The 17,476-nt window shown below is 41.4% G+C and overlaps 2 protein-coding genes across 8 annotated transcripts in view; one reads left to right on the plus strand and one right to left on the minus strand.

Annotated features, from left to right (window-relative positions):
• The window catches only part of PAX6 (paired box 6), a 22,531-nt gene extending 13,912 nt beyond the window's left edge, over positions 1-8,619 (plus strand). For all 4 annotated transcript variants that reach the window (XM_027115109.1, XM_027115111.1, XM_027115108.1 and 1 more), the window contains 6 exons: positions 2,592-2,750; positions 3,224-3,306; positions 3,672-3,822; positions 3,919-4,034; positions 6,658-6,808; positions 7,505-8,619. In XM_027115109.1, coding sequence (XP_026970910.1) covers positions 2,592-2,750; positions 3,224-3,306; positions 3,672-3,822; positions 3,919-4,034; positions 6,658-6,808; positions 7,505-7,590 — 746 coding nt within the window. In that variant the 3' untranslated portion in view covers positions 7,591-8,619. The remainder of the gene's footprint in view (positions 1-2,591; positions 2,751-3,223; positions 3,307-3,671; positions 3,823-3,918; positions 4,035-6,657; positions 6,809-7,504) is intronic.
• A 5,305-nt stretch (positions 8,620-13,924) lies between these two features.
• The window catches only part of ELP4 (elongator acetyltransferase complex subunit 4), a 226,466-nt gene continuing 222,914 nt past the window's right edge, over positions 13,925-17,476 (minus strand). The window contains exon 10 of one of the 4 annotated variants that reach the window (XM_027115112.1): positions 13,925-14,348. In XM_027115112.1, coding sequence (XP_026970913.1) covers positions 14,217-14,348 — 132 coding nt within the window. In that variant the 3' untranslated portion in view covers positions 13,925-14,216. The remainder of the gene's footprint in view (positions 14,349-17,476) is intronic. The other 3 variants (XR_003434501.1, XM_027115113.1, XR_003434500.1) reach the window with 3 other exon arrangements.

A 17,476-nucleotide genomic window follows, 5' to 3' on the forward strand; every position in this document is an offset into this window, starting at 1 on the left:
GTGTGCAGGGGGGAGGGAGGAAGAAAGGGAGAGGGAGAGCGTGCGCAAATGTCCATGTTTTAAAATTAGGAAAACGTCAGCGAAGCAAACGGGAGCAGAGAATGCTATCTGCGGGGGTCTTCTGAGGCAGACCCGGGTAGCTTTGTTTGGCGAGATCGAATGTGCCAGAAAAAGGACTGGGGTGGGGCCTCCTAGAAGGCGTGAGTGACCACCCCCGCGAGATGGGATTGTGTTCTCAGCGCTCCCTTCCCTAAACCTCTGATGATCGCAGGTTTTTGTTTGTGCTTTCGCAAAGCAATAACTGATGGGCCTTTCTAGTTGGCCCCAAAAGTCTATTTCTAAAGTCTTCCTCATTGACCGAATCCGAAAATAAAAGGGGCTCTTCATTTCATTCCCTGAAAAACACTTTGAAAAGTCACCCGGAAACTCGGGGCAGTAAATTAGCACAGACACTGGTGCCGGCACACGTGAGTGAGCGGCTCTCCCTCAGCTAAGTAGCCCTCCCCGACCCCCAGCTTTCTGATGTAGCGCAAGACGACCCAAAGCAGAGCCACGGCCCATTTACTAATAGTCTCTCCCTTATCTCCCTTTTTCTCTTTCTCTCCCCGTCTCCTTCGACCCTCTTGTCTCTTTTTCCTCTCAGCACTCTTTTCTGTCCTTCTTATACCTTTCTGGCCTCTGTCTCTGTGGAGCCCTCTTTTTTCCTCCACCTTTCCATGCCCCTCCTCTCTCCTACTCCTCCAAACCCCTCCCCCAGGCCTCCCCCCCCCCCCCCCCTGCCCCCCCCCCCCGGGTTCCCCCCCCCCCCTCCCCCCCCGCCTCCCCCCCCCCCCCCACCCCGTGCCCCGGACCTCATCCACCGGCCCTGCCTCCCCCCCACCCCCTGCCCTGGCCTCCCATCCACCCTCCAACCCCCAGCTAAGCGCCCTAAATAGCATGGAGACGCCTGCTCTTGGGACAGTGATTAATGATAGCAGAGCAGAGGGGTTAACACACTTCACTGAAAAGTCTGTTGACTGGGCTTCTTGTAACACAATGTGGCCCGCTGCACGCCTCAAGAGAATCCTTTTGTTGTCCGCACTCATTGTGGCCTCAAAATTCTGCCCACGAAAGTTTGCCAACGCTCCTGCCCCAGGAGTTTAATAGTTTCCCTTACTCGCGGGGCATTGTGCGGCGCTGAAAGGCAGCCCCTCGCTATTCAAGTGTTGGTGGTCATCTCAATAGATCTCCAAGGGCCCATATGGTGGCCAGTACTGATGAATCCGCCTGTTTAAATGGGGGAGAAAGTTGGGGTTTTAAAACATTTCAAAGTTCCTGAAAAGATCCCACTAGATCCTGTCACAATTCCCTGAACTCTTTGAAGGCACTGCCTATTGTCTCCTGGTTATAAATGATATTCCTGGCCAAGTCTATTCCCACCAAGGCGCCCCTAGAGGCCCCTCCCCCACGGGCCAAGTTTCTAGGATGGGGGGCCCAGCCCCTGTGGTGTCCCTTGGGGGCCTCAGGACCCAAGACCAAGGACCCAGCCAGCAGGTAGTGGCCCTAGAGGCCCAGCCAGGGCTGAGTCCTTCCCTTGCCAGGCTGTGCCTTCTCCTGCAACGCGCACGAGGAGACAGCTAGCCTACGTGCACATCTTGCCCTCCAAGCAGCGAAGGAAAATAAAACTTTCCCCTGTTTAATGATAGAAATTACATTAAAAGTGGTGGAAATGCCCTAATTAAAAATGTACCACTTAAATGATATGCCAAGGATTCAGCTGCAGCATAGCATGTTTAGCTAGTTAGTGAACTCTCTACTATTTCTTTTTTAAAATTACACGTTAAAAATTTAAAAGAAATCTTACTTTTCTCTGGTGCAACACATTACAAAGAATGGACAGTCCTTTTATCTAAATATAAAATTCCATTTTCAGCAATTATAGCCTGTTCTTGGTGATGATATAATTACAGCTGTGCTCGTAATAGGTGTCAAGGCAAAGCGCACTCATACAATAGTTGAATAAAACTGCAGAACAATGCAAGCACTTCTAAATTCACAACCTTTAAAATGAAATTGACTGTGCAGAATTCAAATAAAAACTAGATAAATATTTTTTTAAAGATTACAAGCTTGGTTTGGTTTCTTAATAGCATTTTCTACAAACCTATCAACATCTAATTGATTAGATAGGAATTACTGATCATAGATCAGCTGAAATCTTGAACATCACTCTTCTATTTTCCCAACACAGCCATAGGTAAATAAATTCTCTAAGGAAAGGGAACTGGGCGAGGCATTTGGAGGGTCAAGGTTAGTTATAAAAGATCATTTTAATTGGAAACTTCAGCACTTGTTTTGTCATTCAAAGGAATGCCATTCCCAAAGTATCAAAATTGTGCAGTCTCATCTTGATAAAAACAGAAAGAAAATGGTGGTCAGGTAACATATGTCACTGATGTCTTTTATTAAAAGAAGGCGGACAGTTACCTTGGGAACGTTTTGGTGAGACTTTCAGATGAGACTGCTTTTGGAGTTTATGGCTGTAGGACGCCCCTTTTGGAGACCGCAGGTTATTCCAAATTTCTCTTACTGTCCTATTCTTTTTGTTCCAGATGGCTGCCAGCAACAGGAAGGAGGGGGAGAGAATACCAACTCCATCAGTTCCAATGGAGAAGATTCAGATGAGGCCCAAATGCGACTTCAGCTGAAGCGGAAGCTGCAAAGAAATAGAACATCCTTTACCCAAGAGCAAATTGAGGCCCTGGAGAAAGGTGATGGAGTTTTTCAAAGTAGAGAAGCAGTAAATCAAAGTAAATGCCACATCTTCAGTACAAAGAGCTAAATTTAGCCAAGGCCCTTGCACGGAGGCCTGAAAAGGTTTCTTTTTTCTTTCTGTCCTTTTTTTTTCTTTTCCTGGGCATCTTTTCAGTGTGTGTGTGTATTTTCTTTCTTCTTTTCATGTACCAGTGATTCACAGATGAAAAGTCTGACTTCTCATGAAGAAACAATGATGATTTGGCTAATTCAGGCCACAGAAGAATGAATGTCATTTCAAAGAGAATAGAACTTGGTTCTGATGGGATAGTTCTTCCAAGTACAATCAATCTACTAGTAGTAGCATTTTAAAGGGAATTGGTTGGAGGTGACAGAAGTCGGGAGGTGGAAACCAGATTGATCCAGGGTTTGGTTGACACGTTTTGTATAGTTCTGGCACAACACAGAAGAATGCAACTTACTCTTTCAGAGTTTGAGAGAACCCATTATCCAGATGTGTTTGCCCGAGAAAGACTAGCGGCCAAAATAGATCTACCTGAAGCGAGAATACAGGTACCCAGGGACCGTGTGTTCATGTTTTGTGATTCATACCTTTTGCCTTTTCTAGAGACACGGGTGCGTCTAAGGAACACCATTTGTTTGTATAAACAGCAACAGATTCAGTTTGCTAAATGCTTTGCGCCACTCGGCTCTCGGGGCTGGGGGGAGGGGGACAGTGGACGCCTCTTGGGGCTGGGGGGGGGGGACAGTGGACGCCTCTGGGGGCGGGGGGAGGAGGACAGTGGACGCCTCTCGGGGCTGGGGGGAGGAGGACAGTGGACGCCTCTCAGGGCTGGGGGAGGAGGACAGTGGACGTGTCTGGGATGGGGTGGAGCTGGGAGTAGGCTCAGGGCTAACCTGTTCCATCTGATTTCCAGGTCTGGTTTTCTAATCGAAGAGCCAAATGGAGAAGAGAAGAAAAGCTGAGGAATCAGAGAAGACAGGCCAGCAACACACCTAGTCATATTCCGATCAGCAGTAGTTTCAGCACCAGTGTCTACCAACCAATCCCACAACCCACCACGCCTGGTAATTTGAAATATTAGTACTAACAAATATGTTTCAACCTGTTTGCCCTTGGCTCTGACTCTCACAATGACTGTCTGTTGTGTCCTCTCCCTGCAGTTTCCTCCTTCACGTCTGGCTCCATGTTGGGCCGAACAGACACAGCCCTCACAAACACATACAGTGCTTTGCCGCCCATGCCCAGCTTCACCATGGCAAATAACCTGCCTATGCAAGTAAGTGAGGCTGGCGGCTGCCTGCTTAACGGGTCCCTGGGAGAAGAAGTGAGGAATGGGTTGGGGCCTGCAGACCTCACTGGCCCTATGTGTACCCTTGGGAGCCTTTCCCAATATAGTGATTGGCTTGATCAGTCAAGTCTGAGATGAAAACCGTCAGTCGAGTCTTTTAGCTGTTGATTAATTGATTCATGCCTTTAATAAAATAAAAACCTGATGTGCCGTCAAGTTAATTTTTGCTCACAGGGAATGTTGGTTTGATAATGTTGGGTGAGAATGGGGCATGTTTTGGGGACCAGAAACTTGTACCAGAAAATGAAAATAATGTTGGCAAATTATTAGATAGTAAGAGGTTAGTATATATGACACTTGGGTTTATATTCATGTGTTCATATTAATAAGTGTATAGTCTTTATGTGCCCTGTGGTTGTTATTTAGGATGTTTCTGATAAACTAGTGAGGACGAAAAAAAGGACCAGAATTGGGATTCATATTTGCATAGTGCGATATACTTAACATAGAGGAAAGCTAGTTTTCTTTCTGTATCTTAGAAGAAAAAAAGGAATAGAAGGCATCTGCTAGAAATTTCGTGTGTCTTTGCTGTGAACGATGTGATGGGGTGGTGGCGTTCCCAGCTGCCTGGAAAGGCTGATGCTATTTGCTTGGTGTAACAACCTGCTCCTACTCTCAATTCCGTCCCAAATATTTACCAGCCCCTACGTGTGCTGGGCCCTGTACTAGGTTAACCCTTTATGATGGAAGTTGTCTAAGGCAGGTAGGGTGTACTAGAACTTTGGAACTAGAGGGATTCTTGATGGGGAAAAATAATTGGTCTTCTGGTGGGCCTTCCGCAGTGACTTCCCCAGGACTCCTGCCCTATTTGTGCAGCAATTAGAGATGCCAGATAGTGTGAGCGTGAGCCCCTGATGGAAACAAATTTGGGGTTGCACACATCGTTTGTTCTCCACTGAACATCTGCTGGATTTCTAGCCCAAATCACACCAAAATAAGTGTTTCCCAGTCTTTAGACTTAATACAGGAGCAGCTAGATAAGCAACTTCAGAGGAATTATTCACACGTCTATTTTTATTGCATCTTGATATTATTGGCCGTAGAGCAATTAATGTAAATTAAGGGATTAACAGCCCATTAGTTGTGGTTGCTACGACTGCCTTGGAATTTTCTAGAAGTCAGAGTTGCCTGGAGGAAGTCATTTTGGGAATTAGAAGCAAATGCAAGCTGAAATTCTGGCAGGCCCTGAAGGCCTGCTTGCCTCTTTGAACCCGATGTTAGCAGTCATCCTCAGACTCTAATAAGGCCACAGAGTCTTGTTCAGTTTTGTAAATTGTAGCAACATCTAGGTTTCTATGAAGATAAAAAAATGTGTATATGAGAAAACATTTAGAAACAATGAAATAGATGCTGCTATTCTGTTAGAGTTGTTTCCACTTAGACTGGTGTGGGTCAATTTATTTCAAATGCTGACTTTTAAAAATTATACAACTTATAATTCAAACCATATATATATATTCATAAAGCATAAATAAAATTAAAATATCAACAATTCTACCATTCAGAGAAAATTACTCTTTGAATTTTGGAGGCGGGTGAGGGCTGGCCAGTCTGTCCATCAGTTTATCCTGTTGACCAAAACCTTCAACCATTTTACAAAGGGTGGGTGTCCTCCTCCGAACCTTCTCTAATGTATCACCCTCTCTGAGGATGTGGATCTTGGAATGTTAAACATTTCTATAGTTTGCAGATCAGAGCAGTACTATCATCTCCCCTGTTCCTGACAGTATGCTTCTCTTAATTCATCTCAAGCCTGCTGCCCCAGCATAGCCCCATGAGAGCTCAGGAGGTGTTTTGCCTCAGCCTTGTGTATTTATTTAGTCAAGATAAAGGTTTATCTTTTCAATACCATGATTCTAAACACTTCGAGGGTAGCAGCACAATTTTGTGGATAAAACCTAATCTCAGTTTTGGTGTCTGTAAGAAAGTCACAGCTAATTCTCCGGATGGGGCTAGGTATTTACTGACACTTCTGACTACTTTAACCTGAGATCATCACTGATCTGCCTCTTCAAGAATCTTGAAATCTGTAAGTCCAACCATGAAAGGCTTTCAGGGTCCCTAAACTAAACTTTACAGAGAGTTCCTGCCACTGTCCTCTGCCTCACAGCTTGAGATACAGGGTTTGAGGCGTGGAGGTGTCGCTGGATTCCCAAATGGATTGAATTTGCAAGAGAGGGGGTGTGTCTTTATGGAAGTCCTCATGTTATAGTTTGTCTAAAGGTGCCAGCGGAGGTCCAAGATGAAAATGGACAAAAATCCTATTAATGTTATGGGTAGTGCCAACCGTCTAGCTGGACAATGAATGGTCTGAATTTTTGGTACTTCAAAAAGTTTGGTGTGTAGGCAACTTTGCTCCCGCAAGTGGACAATGGAAGGACTGGGTGGAAGCCCGATCTTAGTGTTACCACGTGGAATTCAGGCGCTTTACTTGCGGGTATCTAAGGATCAGACTTGTTGGCAGAGTTCCTGGTGGCGGGGGTGAGGGAGCTGGGGGTGTGGCTATGCAAAGTGTCTCTCACTAACCACAAGTTTGCCTTTCTCCTCCCAGCCCCCAGTCCCCAGCCAGACCTCTGCGTACTCCTGCATGCTGCCCACCAGCCCTTCGGTGAACGGGCGGAGTTATGACACCTACACCCCCCCACATATGCAGACACACATGAACAGTCAGCCAATGGGCACCTCGGGCACCACTTCCACAGGTGAGCCGCTGCCCTCCGCAGGCTGCACAGAGGTGGCCTTTGCAGCTTCTTTTGCCAGGTGATCTCCCTTCACTCAAAGTTTACCTAAAAAGAACCTCCTGGCCTTGTGTGATGGTGTATTTAACTCTCTGTTGCTCGCTTCCTTGGGGAAGACTGATTAAAAGGGGAATTCAGTCAAGCTAGTTAGTAACTTGATGCCATACTGACAAAAAAAGAAGTTGTTTTTCCTGAATTTGATTGCAGAAGCTGTATATGAAGACAAGGCCTGAAAACGTAGCTTTTCCAAGGAGAAATTATTATATTAGCCAAAGTTTAACAGTGAAGGCCTCCTGAGTTTATTGGAAGACTTCTCACTTCCCTCCTAGTTCCTCTATGCCTTTCATTGCAACTGAAGAAGTACCACTCTGGTTTTCCAGGATGGTTTTGTTGCTAAAGTTCCAAACATACAAACAAATGGAGTTGTTTTTTTGGTGGGGGGAGCGTGGGGGCCTTTGGGATTCAGTAGATGTGTGTAAACATGCTTTCTGGTTTCTGAAGGTGCTACTTTTGTTTATAGGACTTGAAAAGTTTTTTCTTTTTTAGATTCAGTTAAATGTTAGAAAGTACTAGAGATTTTTTTTTAACCTATAAATTCATACTCTATGCCTGTCTCTTGAAGGGAATATCTACATGGCTATTTCTTTCACCCACTTCTAGGACTCATTTCCCCTGGTGTGTCAGTTCCAGTTCAAGTTCCTGGAAGTGAACCTGATATGTCTCAATACTGGCCAAGATTACAGTAAAAAAAAACAAACAATCAAAAAACAAACAAACAAAAGGAAAGGATATATTGTGTTAATTCAGTCAATGACTATGTGGACACAGCAGTTGGACGTTCAGGAAGGAAAGAAAAATGGCTGTTAGAAGCACTTCAGTACTGCAATTGTGTCCTGTGTTGAACCACTGGGGAATGGACTTGAAACAAGGACCTTTGTATACAGAAGGCACGATATCAGTTGGAACAAATCTTCATTTTGGTATCCAAACTTTTATTCATTTTGGTGTATTATTTGTAAATGGGCATTTGTATGTTATAATGAAAAAAAGAACAACGTAGACTGGATGGATGTTTGATCTCTGTTGGTCATTAAGTTGTTTTAAAAAAAAGGAAATCATGATCAACAAGCTTTGCCACGAATTTGAGTTTTATCAAGATATATCGAATACTTCTACCCATCTGTTCATAGTTTATGGACTGATGTTCCACGTTTGTATCATTCCTTTGCATATACTTAAACCTGGAACAACATGCACTAGATTTATGTAAGAAATATCTGTTGGTTTTCCAAAGGTTGTTAACAGATGAAGTTTATGTGCAAAAAAAGGGTAAGATATAAATTCAAGGAAGAAAAAAGTTGATAGCTAAAAGGTAGAGTGTGTCTTCGATATAATCCAATTTGTTTTATGTCAAAATGTAAGTATTTGTCTTCCCTAGAAATCCTCAGAATGATTTCTATAATAAAGTTAATTTCATTTATATTTGACAAGAATACTCTATAGATGTTTTATACACATTTTCATGCAATCATAAGTTTCTTCTTTGGCCAGCAAAAGTTAATTGTTCTTAGATATAGTTGTATTACTGTTCACAGTCCAATCATTTTGTGCATCTAGAATTCATTCCTAATCAATTAAAAGTGCTTGCAAGAGTTTTAAACTTAAGTGTTTTGAAGTTGTTCACAACTACATATCAAAATTAACCATTGTTGATTGTAAAAACCATGCCAAAGCCTTTGTATTTCCTTTATTATACTATTTTCTTTTTAACCTTATAGTGTGGTGTTACAAATTTTGTTTCCTTGTTAGATTAACATTCTAAACGAATGGTTGCTTTCATACATACTCTATTTTAAATCCCAATGATCCTTAAAGAAATAATTCTTATAGGTGTCATAAATCGCAAATGTGTTAGAAAGAAATTCCACTTAAAGCTGTGTGTAGACCTGTGCCCATTTATACCCAGAGTACATATACAAAATGGTAGCATTTCCCAGTTAGCTGTTTAATTCAGAAGCTCAAAGTCGAGAAATAATTTAAAAATGCAACAACCTATTAACTAGGAATTGTCTTTTGAATTAGGGCTGGCATTTTCAATCTGGGCAGATTTCCATTGTCAGCGTCTCAACAGCGATTTCACTGAACTATATTCAAAAGTAGGTTTCTTATACAAGACTCCCTGAAAGCTGTTGCCTTTCTCCAATAGGCCCTCTCCCTTTTCTGTCTCCCTCCCCTTTGCACAAGGGGCATCACTTCCCATTGAACCACTACAGCTGTTCCCATTTGAATCTCGCTTTCTGTGCGGCTGTGGATGGGTGGAGGCTGGAGGGGGGATGTTGCATGTCAAGGAATAATGAGCACAGACACATCAACAGACAACAACAAAGCGGACTGTGACTGGCCGGTGGGAGTTAAAGGCCTTCAGTCATTGGCAGCTTAAGCCAAACATTCCCAAATCTATGAAGCAGGGCCCATTGTTGGTCAGTTGTTATTTGCAATGAAGCACAGATCTGATCATGTTTAAAGTGGCGGCACGCAGGGCAGGAGTGCTTGAGCCCAAGCAAAGGATGGAAAAAAATAAGCCTTTGTTGGGTGAGAAAGGCCTGTCTGAGACTTTTATTTCTGTCTGTTCTGTGTAACATATAAGTCAATATGGATAAGTTTCTTCTGCAAGCTTCAGTCAAAGGCTGGGGGGCTGGCGACCTAGATTAAATGCCTCACAGGCAAAACCCTCTGGGGACAAAGACACACTTCCGCTGAATTGTACTCTGCTCCTTTTTTGTTTTGTTTTAAATCCCCAAAGGCAAATGATCAGAAATAGAGAAATTAATTGGAGGCTTTAAAAAATAACCTTCTAGTTTAACATCTACTATTTTCTAGTTAAAGAATTACTTGTGAACAGATAATTGTCTGGCATGCTGTATATTAATATTCCACCAGAGTTGCCTGCACACTGAGACATGCTGACTGCAGTTTTTATACGTGTGCATGTAGTTTGATTGACTGTGAGCCTGCGCTGCACGCGTGCACACTTCTGCGGCAGTGTGCGCACGTACACACTATTGGTAGAGTCGCCCGTGCAGATATTTCTACCTCCTAACGTTTTGCAGCCTACATTCCTTGAGGGACATGTGCCCAGGGAACTGTCAGAGGAAGGCTATGTGTGAGTGTGTGTGACAGCCGCTGGCTGGCTCAATTCTTCCCTGCAAGAAGGGACGGTTTCCAAGTGACTCTGATTTGGGCCAGCGTCAGGCAGCCGGTCCTGGCCCACGGCTCTGTTGTGCAGAGAGCAGAGACTTTGGAGCACCGGGTGTGGCATTTGGGTGCAGGAGCTGAGGCCGGGAGGAGGGGAGTGCTGTGGCCGCAGAGGAGAGCTGCCTGTGTGCACTTAGGCACGTACACGTGTCCTCTGAGGGTCAGGCTTGCCAGGGCGCGATGGCTCAGCACCCTGATTTAGTCTGAAGCGGCCACTCAGCTGCAGATGCCCTCTGATCCAGCAGGATGGGTCAGCTGCCTTGCCTTCTGCCTCGTGCCCTCACCCTAGGGAGACGAGCTGTCCTTTTGAATGGAGCTCCAGGCATGCCCTTGGGGACAGCACGGCAGATACCATGTGGAAGCACTGCCCCGAGGTGGCCTTCTACTCATTCTTGAACTAATTCTTGTTTATTTATTGATAGGTATATTTATATATTTATGAATGGGAACTCTTCAGGGATGCTTTGACGCCATCTTCCAGGATGGTGGCCATCTATTTGTGATGTCCTTGGTAGACTCGTGAGACTTACAGCCTATGATTTTTCTCCAAACTTGACTGACTTAGGGAGACCAGGTGAACAGAATTCGAGCTGAAGGTTGAGTAAGAAACATTCAAATTACTCCAAGTAAACAAATGCGTTTTACTATAATGAATTCCCGGAATATCCCTCCTCCCCGCCCCAAAGCTGTGCCCCCTCTTGAATGGGAAGCAGCTGCTTCTTGACGTGGCTCACATAGTCATTTCTTCCTCCTTTAAAAAAAAATCATAACGAGGCTTCCTAGGAGTCATTCATACAGTATTATTCTAAGATTCAGCTTTGTTTGGTGAATGTTTGTCATCTTAGAATGCTGTCCATATTCTTCTTTTTGCTCTGGGCTTTAATGTTAACGAGATTTTTTTTTTTTTTTAAAGGGTTTTCTTCTATGTATAACGCTTGGCTCACCAAGGCCAAACACAAATTCTTCCCTTTTCTGTTCCTCAAGAATAAACCTCATCTGTTTTTTATTATTGATAAAAAATTTTTTTTTTTTTTTTGCCTCGGTTCTGAAAGACTTCACTGCTCAGTTTTGAAGTTCAAAGTGTAAATAGGGTTAGAATTGCTTAAATTTGGTGGTGTTGATGGTGACTATCTTTGGAAAGCATTAACATGATGCTTTAGAAATGACATTCATAATGGGCTTAAACAAATGAATAGGGCTTTCCCCCTGCTTTTGCTTTGTATGCGCATTCGTGTGTTGATTCTTTAAAAGATAGGGAATTGATTGCAGTGTTGCTTCCTCTTGAAGTAGTTTTATTTTGTCTAGTGTTAGTATTTGCAGGTCCTGGAGGTGGAGATAAAGAATAAATGGAAGAGAGAGGTGGAAATTAGTGGCTACTATAAAGAAATTCGGAAGGTCTTAGAACCCCAGCACCTGAGCAGACTCTAGCAGTCAAAATATTTACCTCATGTTAAAGAAAGGCAAATCTAGCGTAAGAAATGAATACCATAGAGGGTTTAGAAGTTTTAGAAACATTTAAAAGATATGAGGACGTTTCAAACACTGTTTGGCATTGTTACTTAAAATCTTTGAGACAAGCTGATAATTGAAAAAGAAATCTGTCAATAGAGTGTATATTTCATAATATACCAAAATGGTCTGTATACCTACAGTAGCATTATTGAGGACCAGTATTTTTATGTAGTAAGTTATTAGCATATGGACAATTGATGTTTCCAGAAGGAAAGAAAACACATTTTTAGAGTGGGTTTTTATCAGTGCAAAACAAAAATATACATCCCTCTCCAGTAGCTTGTTTTTTACAAAGCTTGCCTAGTGAATCAGACCCACAAAGTACTTGAATCTGATTTTTGGAAAGGCCAGGTACTATTATTGTTCAAAATGCACTTTCACTGAGTTTTAAAAGTTTCTTTTATATTTAAAATAAGGGTTCAAATATGCACATTCAATTTTTATAGTATTTATTTGCAAAGCATATACTAAATAGTAATTGGCTGTTAATCTTATAGACATGGTAGCTAGGGTAGTAAATCGATGACCTACTAAGTATTTTTGACAAGCAATTTTCATATCCGATGACCTCACATTTCCTTTTCAGTGTCAAATGCTATGTAATTCCTCCGTTGTGTGTTTGTATAAAACGAATCACAACACGGTGAGAAAAAGGTTAGCCTTATTAAAATAATAACCCAACTAAAATATTCACTTGAGCTAATTCAGATTGTTCATAATGCTTTCAAAGGACATAGCAAAGCTTTGTGGAGTATTTGCATATTATTTATTATCTATGGACTAAACTGATTTTTTTGAAGTTGCTTTACATTTTAAAAGCACCTTTGCTTAATATGAAAGCCCTTTAATTTTAACTGACAGATCAATTCTTAAACTTTATTTTGAAAAGAAAATGGGGAAGAATTTGTGTCTTTCGAATTAAAAGAAGTGAAAAAAATAAACCAGACATTCTAAAAAAATAGAAGAAGAAACCTGATTTTTAGTACTAATGAAATAGCAGGTGACAAAATAGTTGTCTTTTTGATTTTGATCACAAAAAATAAACTGGTAGTGACAGGATATGATGGAGAGATTTGACATCCTGTCATTGATTCAATTATTCTAATTCTGAATAAAAGCTGTATACAGTATGTGTTTATGCTACAGTGGGTTTTTTTTAAGTGACTGACATTCATCATATCGGTTAGACAGTTTTAAAAACCTAGGCTTTGTTTTCCGCAATGCTGTCAAGAACAAATAAAGTATAATTTGTGGTATATTAAAAGCAAACTGCTCAAAAAATGCTAGATATAACTGCTTCAAGATAGGCTAATATATTTGGAAATGTATCTTGAAAATTCAGTTTCTCCTAACAGATGTTAAACAGCTTTTTTTAAAAACTGAGACTCAAGTTACTTTTCTAACTTTTACTTTTTGTCTACTATTTGTCAAAAGCTTTGAGAATATGGAACTATGATTCAAAAAACTAGTATTTCATATGAAAACGAGTTCAATATATCCACAAAGCCATGTTTATATTGTTATAACACACCTACCAATGTTCATAATTAACAAAGGGTTTTACCTGATGCAATGGAAATCTGAGTTAGCTTTTTTATACTTTGTCTCAGACCGATGTTTTGTAAAAATCTCTCACCAAGCTTCAATACATGTTTTTCCCCAGTATCCTAGCATGAATGTAGCTGTCGGTTTGAATTTCAATCCTGAATTATGTCTATTGACATAATTTCACAGTGCGGACTTTAATTGTTTAAACAGAGACCATCTACTTCTTTGTCTAAGTTTTCTATCACTCAAGTTCTTTATAGTTATTAACTACTAGGGCAGACTAATTATTTTTAATGGAGTCTTAATCCCAAAATACTATCTTGTTTTCATCAATTTCATAACAGGATGCATAAATGCAAATTCATTTTATTTTAGTCTTCATATATTAGCATATATTTTCATTTCTTAAAAAAACCTTAGCATTTTTGGTAGGAGGTGTCTTTTTCAGAAATGAAGAGAAAATACGTTTTTCGTATATAATTTTGAATTTCATAATGTTTTATATGCTACCTGCTGTAACATGCACTTCACCATGACCTGAGTGCCTTAAACACACATACACTAATGACCACTGTAAGGCATCTTGATTTGCTTTTATTTAAAAATAAAATTATTGGGGCTTCCCTGGTGGCGCAGTGGTTGAGAGTCCGCCTGCCGATGGAGCGACACGGGTTCGTGCCCCGGTCCGGGAAGATCCCACATGCCGCGGAGCAGCTGGGCCCGTGAGCCATGGCCGCTGAGCCTGCGCGGCTGGAGCCTGTGCTCGGCAACGGAAGAGGCCACAGCAGTGAGAGGCCCACGTACCGCAAAAAAAAAATAAAATTATCTATTTTCTCTAGATATAGCATAAAACAAAATTTAAAGTGAAAGTATTTCTGCTGTACTATTTCTGTATAGAAAGTTGGTTAAAATAATGAAGAACGGTGGCCTCATTTTGCAATCCTAACTGTTTTTCAAGGATTGGAGGTCAAATCGTTAAGAAAAATATTTACATAAGCTATTAGCAATCATAATTAGAGTGTCATATAATTCTGCATCAACCACTAAGGAGGAATCACTAGAAGTCCAGGTGCTTCTTGCCTCGGGCCGTCATGCCACAGCCTGGGCCCAGCAGCTTGGCGGATTCTGCCAGATCCTGTTTGCTCGAGCGGCTCACTGTGTCTGACAAGTCTGGAGGCAAATGCAGTCGCTATGGCAGAAGATTTCAGGGGAAGGAAAGAAAGAAGAAAAGAAATAATTAATTTTGCTTTTGCCAGCACACTTCAGAATACAATATTATGCTCTGTTGATCAGCATTTAGTCTTGCATATAAAATTCCTGCTAAAACAATTCTTCAGACTGAAGCCCAATATAATCACATCCTATTCCTACTAGATTTTACAAATTGTAGCCATTGCAGAAACTGGACCAGGAATCTTAGTGGCACATTTCCAGAGTCCAAACCTAAATGTATTAAGATTTTTCTTACTGAGGTAGAAGTGAAAACATGGAAGTGCATAAATAAAAGCATAATTGAAAAATATTACATAATAATGGCAGGGCTGTTTTTTGGCTTTTTTTTTTTTTGGCTAGAGCTCCAAGATGGTATTATTTTTCAACTGAATGTAGCTTTTCAGCAATTATGGATTCCCACAAATGCTTGTTTCCCTTTGTCTATTAAGTTGACCTAATGATTTTTATTTTAAGGCTATACTTTCTTTAAGGAACTTACAATTTTCATAGACAAATATCATATTGACATAATGAAAAAAATGATACCAATCAAAGGGTCAATATTTTTCAAACGCCCAGATAAGTCAGCCGTAACATCTGCTATAGGTCTTGGTAGTTTCTGTGCATCATGTTGGGTCATGTTTTCAAACATACAGTGTAGCTTTGAACATCTCTCCATCCTAACTGTTTTTCTGCAGATACAGGTTGATTTAAGGAGACCCAGTAACCAACCATCATTACAAAACAGTTACTGTAATTAGGGAGAAATATTCATATTTCAAAAGACCTTTTTTGGTTTTCAAAAGGATCTCTATCAAATTCCTTCAACTATCAGTGCTCCCAGACCACATGATTTGTTTCATAAAAATCCAAACTCAAAGGAACATGTTTCTTGCATGAGGCAGAGTGGGTGTGCGAGGCTAAAGGTAAGTAGGGCAGGATGGGGTCATCCCCTGATGACTAAGCAAAGCCTTGATGAGGTGAACTGGCCTGGAGACAACCTACCTGAAACCCTTCATTTGAAAACTCCCTTCAATATGAAAAAAAAAAAAAAAAATCAAGATGAAAAAGGGAAAAACCATTTTTTTGGGTCAAAATATTGTGATCCACCAGCATATGTTCTGGCTAGTTTCTTTCCTGATAAAAGTCTTGTTTATTGTCATGTAAACACAAGCTGTGTGCAAGGATCAAAACATTTTAAAACATTAAAAATAATTTATGAAAATATTCTTCCTTGATTTCAGTTTGCTGGTACAAGTATATCTAGGATGAAAGACACTATTATATAGATATGTGATCAACAAAGATGTCAGAAAGGTCCAGAAAAGCTATAATATCCATACAGTAATATAAATATAGTATTATTCATTTGTATGCTTAGCACCCAGCCTGTCACTTAAGTCATTAAATGTCTATTTCTTGAATAATAAAAAAGAACTCAAATAAGACATATTTTGCCTTTGCTTTAAACAATTCTTTCATTTCTTCATACCCTAGTTTCAGAAAGGATTTAAGGTATAAATGAAAGTGTGAAAGGCTCAGGAAGGAATCTAAAAGACATGCGTGACTCTAAAGTCTGAGGACACGAATGTCTTTGCAGTAGTGTTAACTCTATCAATGTTCATGTGAGGAAGCAGGAGGGGAAGAGATATTTAATTATATGGCTGAGTTTAAATGTTTCTTTAAGATCTTGTAGTAATTGCTAATGAGCAAAGGAAAAATGACTAGGGTATATGCAAGACCTGAAGGCTCTCTGAAACTTAAAGAAAAGTCACCATTAAAAAACATATGTGTGGGGGCTTCCCTGGTGGTGCAGTGGTTGAGAGTCCGCCTGCCGATGCAGGGGACACGGGTTTGTGCCCCGGTCAGGGAGGATCCCACATGCCGCGGAGTGGCTGGGCCCGTGAGCCATGGCCGCTGAGCCTGCGTGTCGGGAGCCTGTGCTCCGCAACGGGAGAGGCCACAACAGTGAGAGGCCCGCGTACCGCAAAAAAAAAAAAAAACAAAAAAACCCTTATGTGTGTGTTTTCGTGTGTGTGTGTGTGTGTGTGTGTGTGTGTGTGTACTTTTGTTTGGGACCTCACAAAGATGAGGTCAGATGGTGATTAGGCTGTTTAGGAAATCAACTGGAGTCAACAAATATTTAGAATCTACTCGAAGCAAGGCATTCTGAAAAGATATGTGAACAGAGCACCCTCCACACTCCGTGCTGCCTTACAATCCAGTAATAGGCATGAGGCAAGCACACAGGTAACTCTCATAGTGAGCAGTCCAAGTTTTGTCTACAAGAACAGCAGAGACAAAGCAGAAATCCTGCTGCGGAGAAGGGGGCCAGAAAAAGCTTCACCGAGATGGGCTAGGTGTTAAATACTGAACTGGATTCTGACATACAGAAATGGTGATTTGCTTAACAGTGGAATGGATACATCTCTAAGATGCATTTGGTGGAAGGCTTCTACTGCTCTGACAATCCAAATGAGGAAACTAACGTAGTTTATTCAGAACCAGCATAATACCATTTATTTCAGGAGCTTACCTATTTGCTAAAAATTTCTCTTCCTTTGCTTCTCTAGGCAATGAGTGTGAGCCAGTTGGCGGAAAGCCCTTCATAGCAAAAGTAGCTAAATGTGATGTGTGACATGCTTGGAAATCTTTCAGGTTGAATGGCTTTGAAGAGAGTCAAATACCATTCGTGTGTAACTTCTGAGCACAAAAATTTGGGGTGATGTGGTTAAATGCTTCTAACCAAATGTCACACCATAAAAGCTAGTTGCACACCCGTGTCCTTTGAAAAAAGCCAAAGGATGGCTCTTGGAAACATGTGAATCTACGTGTGATTTTGCCAGCTTTTGTTGATTATTACTTGAATGAGCTTACTCTGCAGCCTAAATTCTCAAGCAGTGGGTTTTGTTTTCTCCCTTTCTAAGCCTCCCCCCGTGCACCACGTCAGTGCGATGTGAAGCAGTGAGGAAGAAGGAGAGATCAGGTTCCAGGCTTGCCAGGTGTGTCAGGCACTTTCCCTTTGAGGCTTCCAAAGCATTTACACACTTGACACGTCAACGTTCAGATGCTGCTGTACCCCAGATCTGTCTTCTGAGAAAATGT

This window comes from Aethalodelphis obliquidens, unplaced genomic scaffold, assembly GCF_003676395.1.
Source record: "Aethalodelphis obliquidens isolate GAN/ISIS:26980383/991018 unplaced genomic scaffold, ASM367639v1 scaffold14, whole genome shotgun sequence".
In the NCBI taxonomy this organism is placed as follows: Eukaryota; Metazoa; Chordata; class Mammalia; order Artiodactyla; family Delphinidae; genus Aethalodelphis; species Aethalodelphis obliquidens.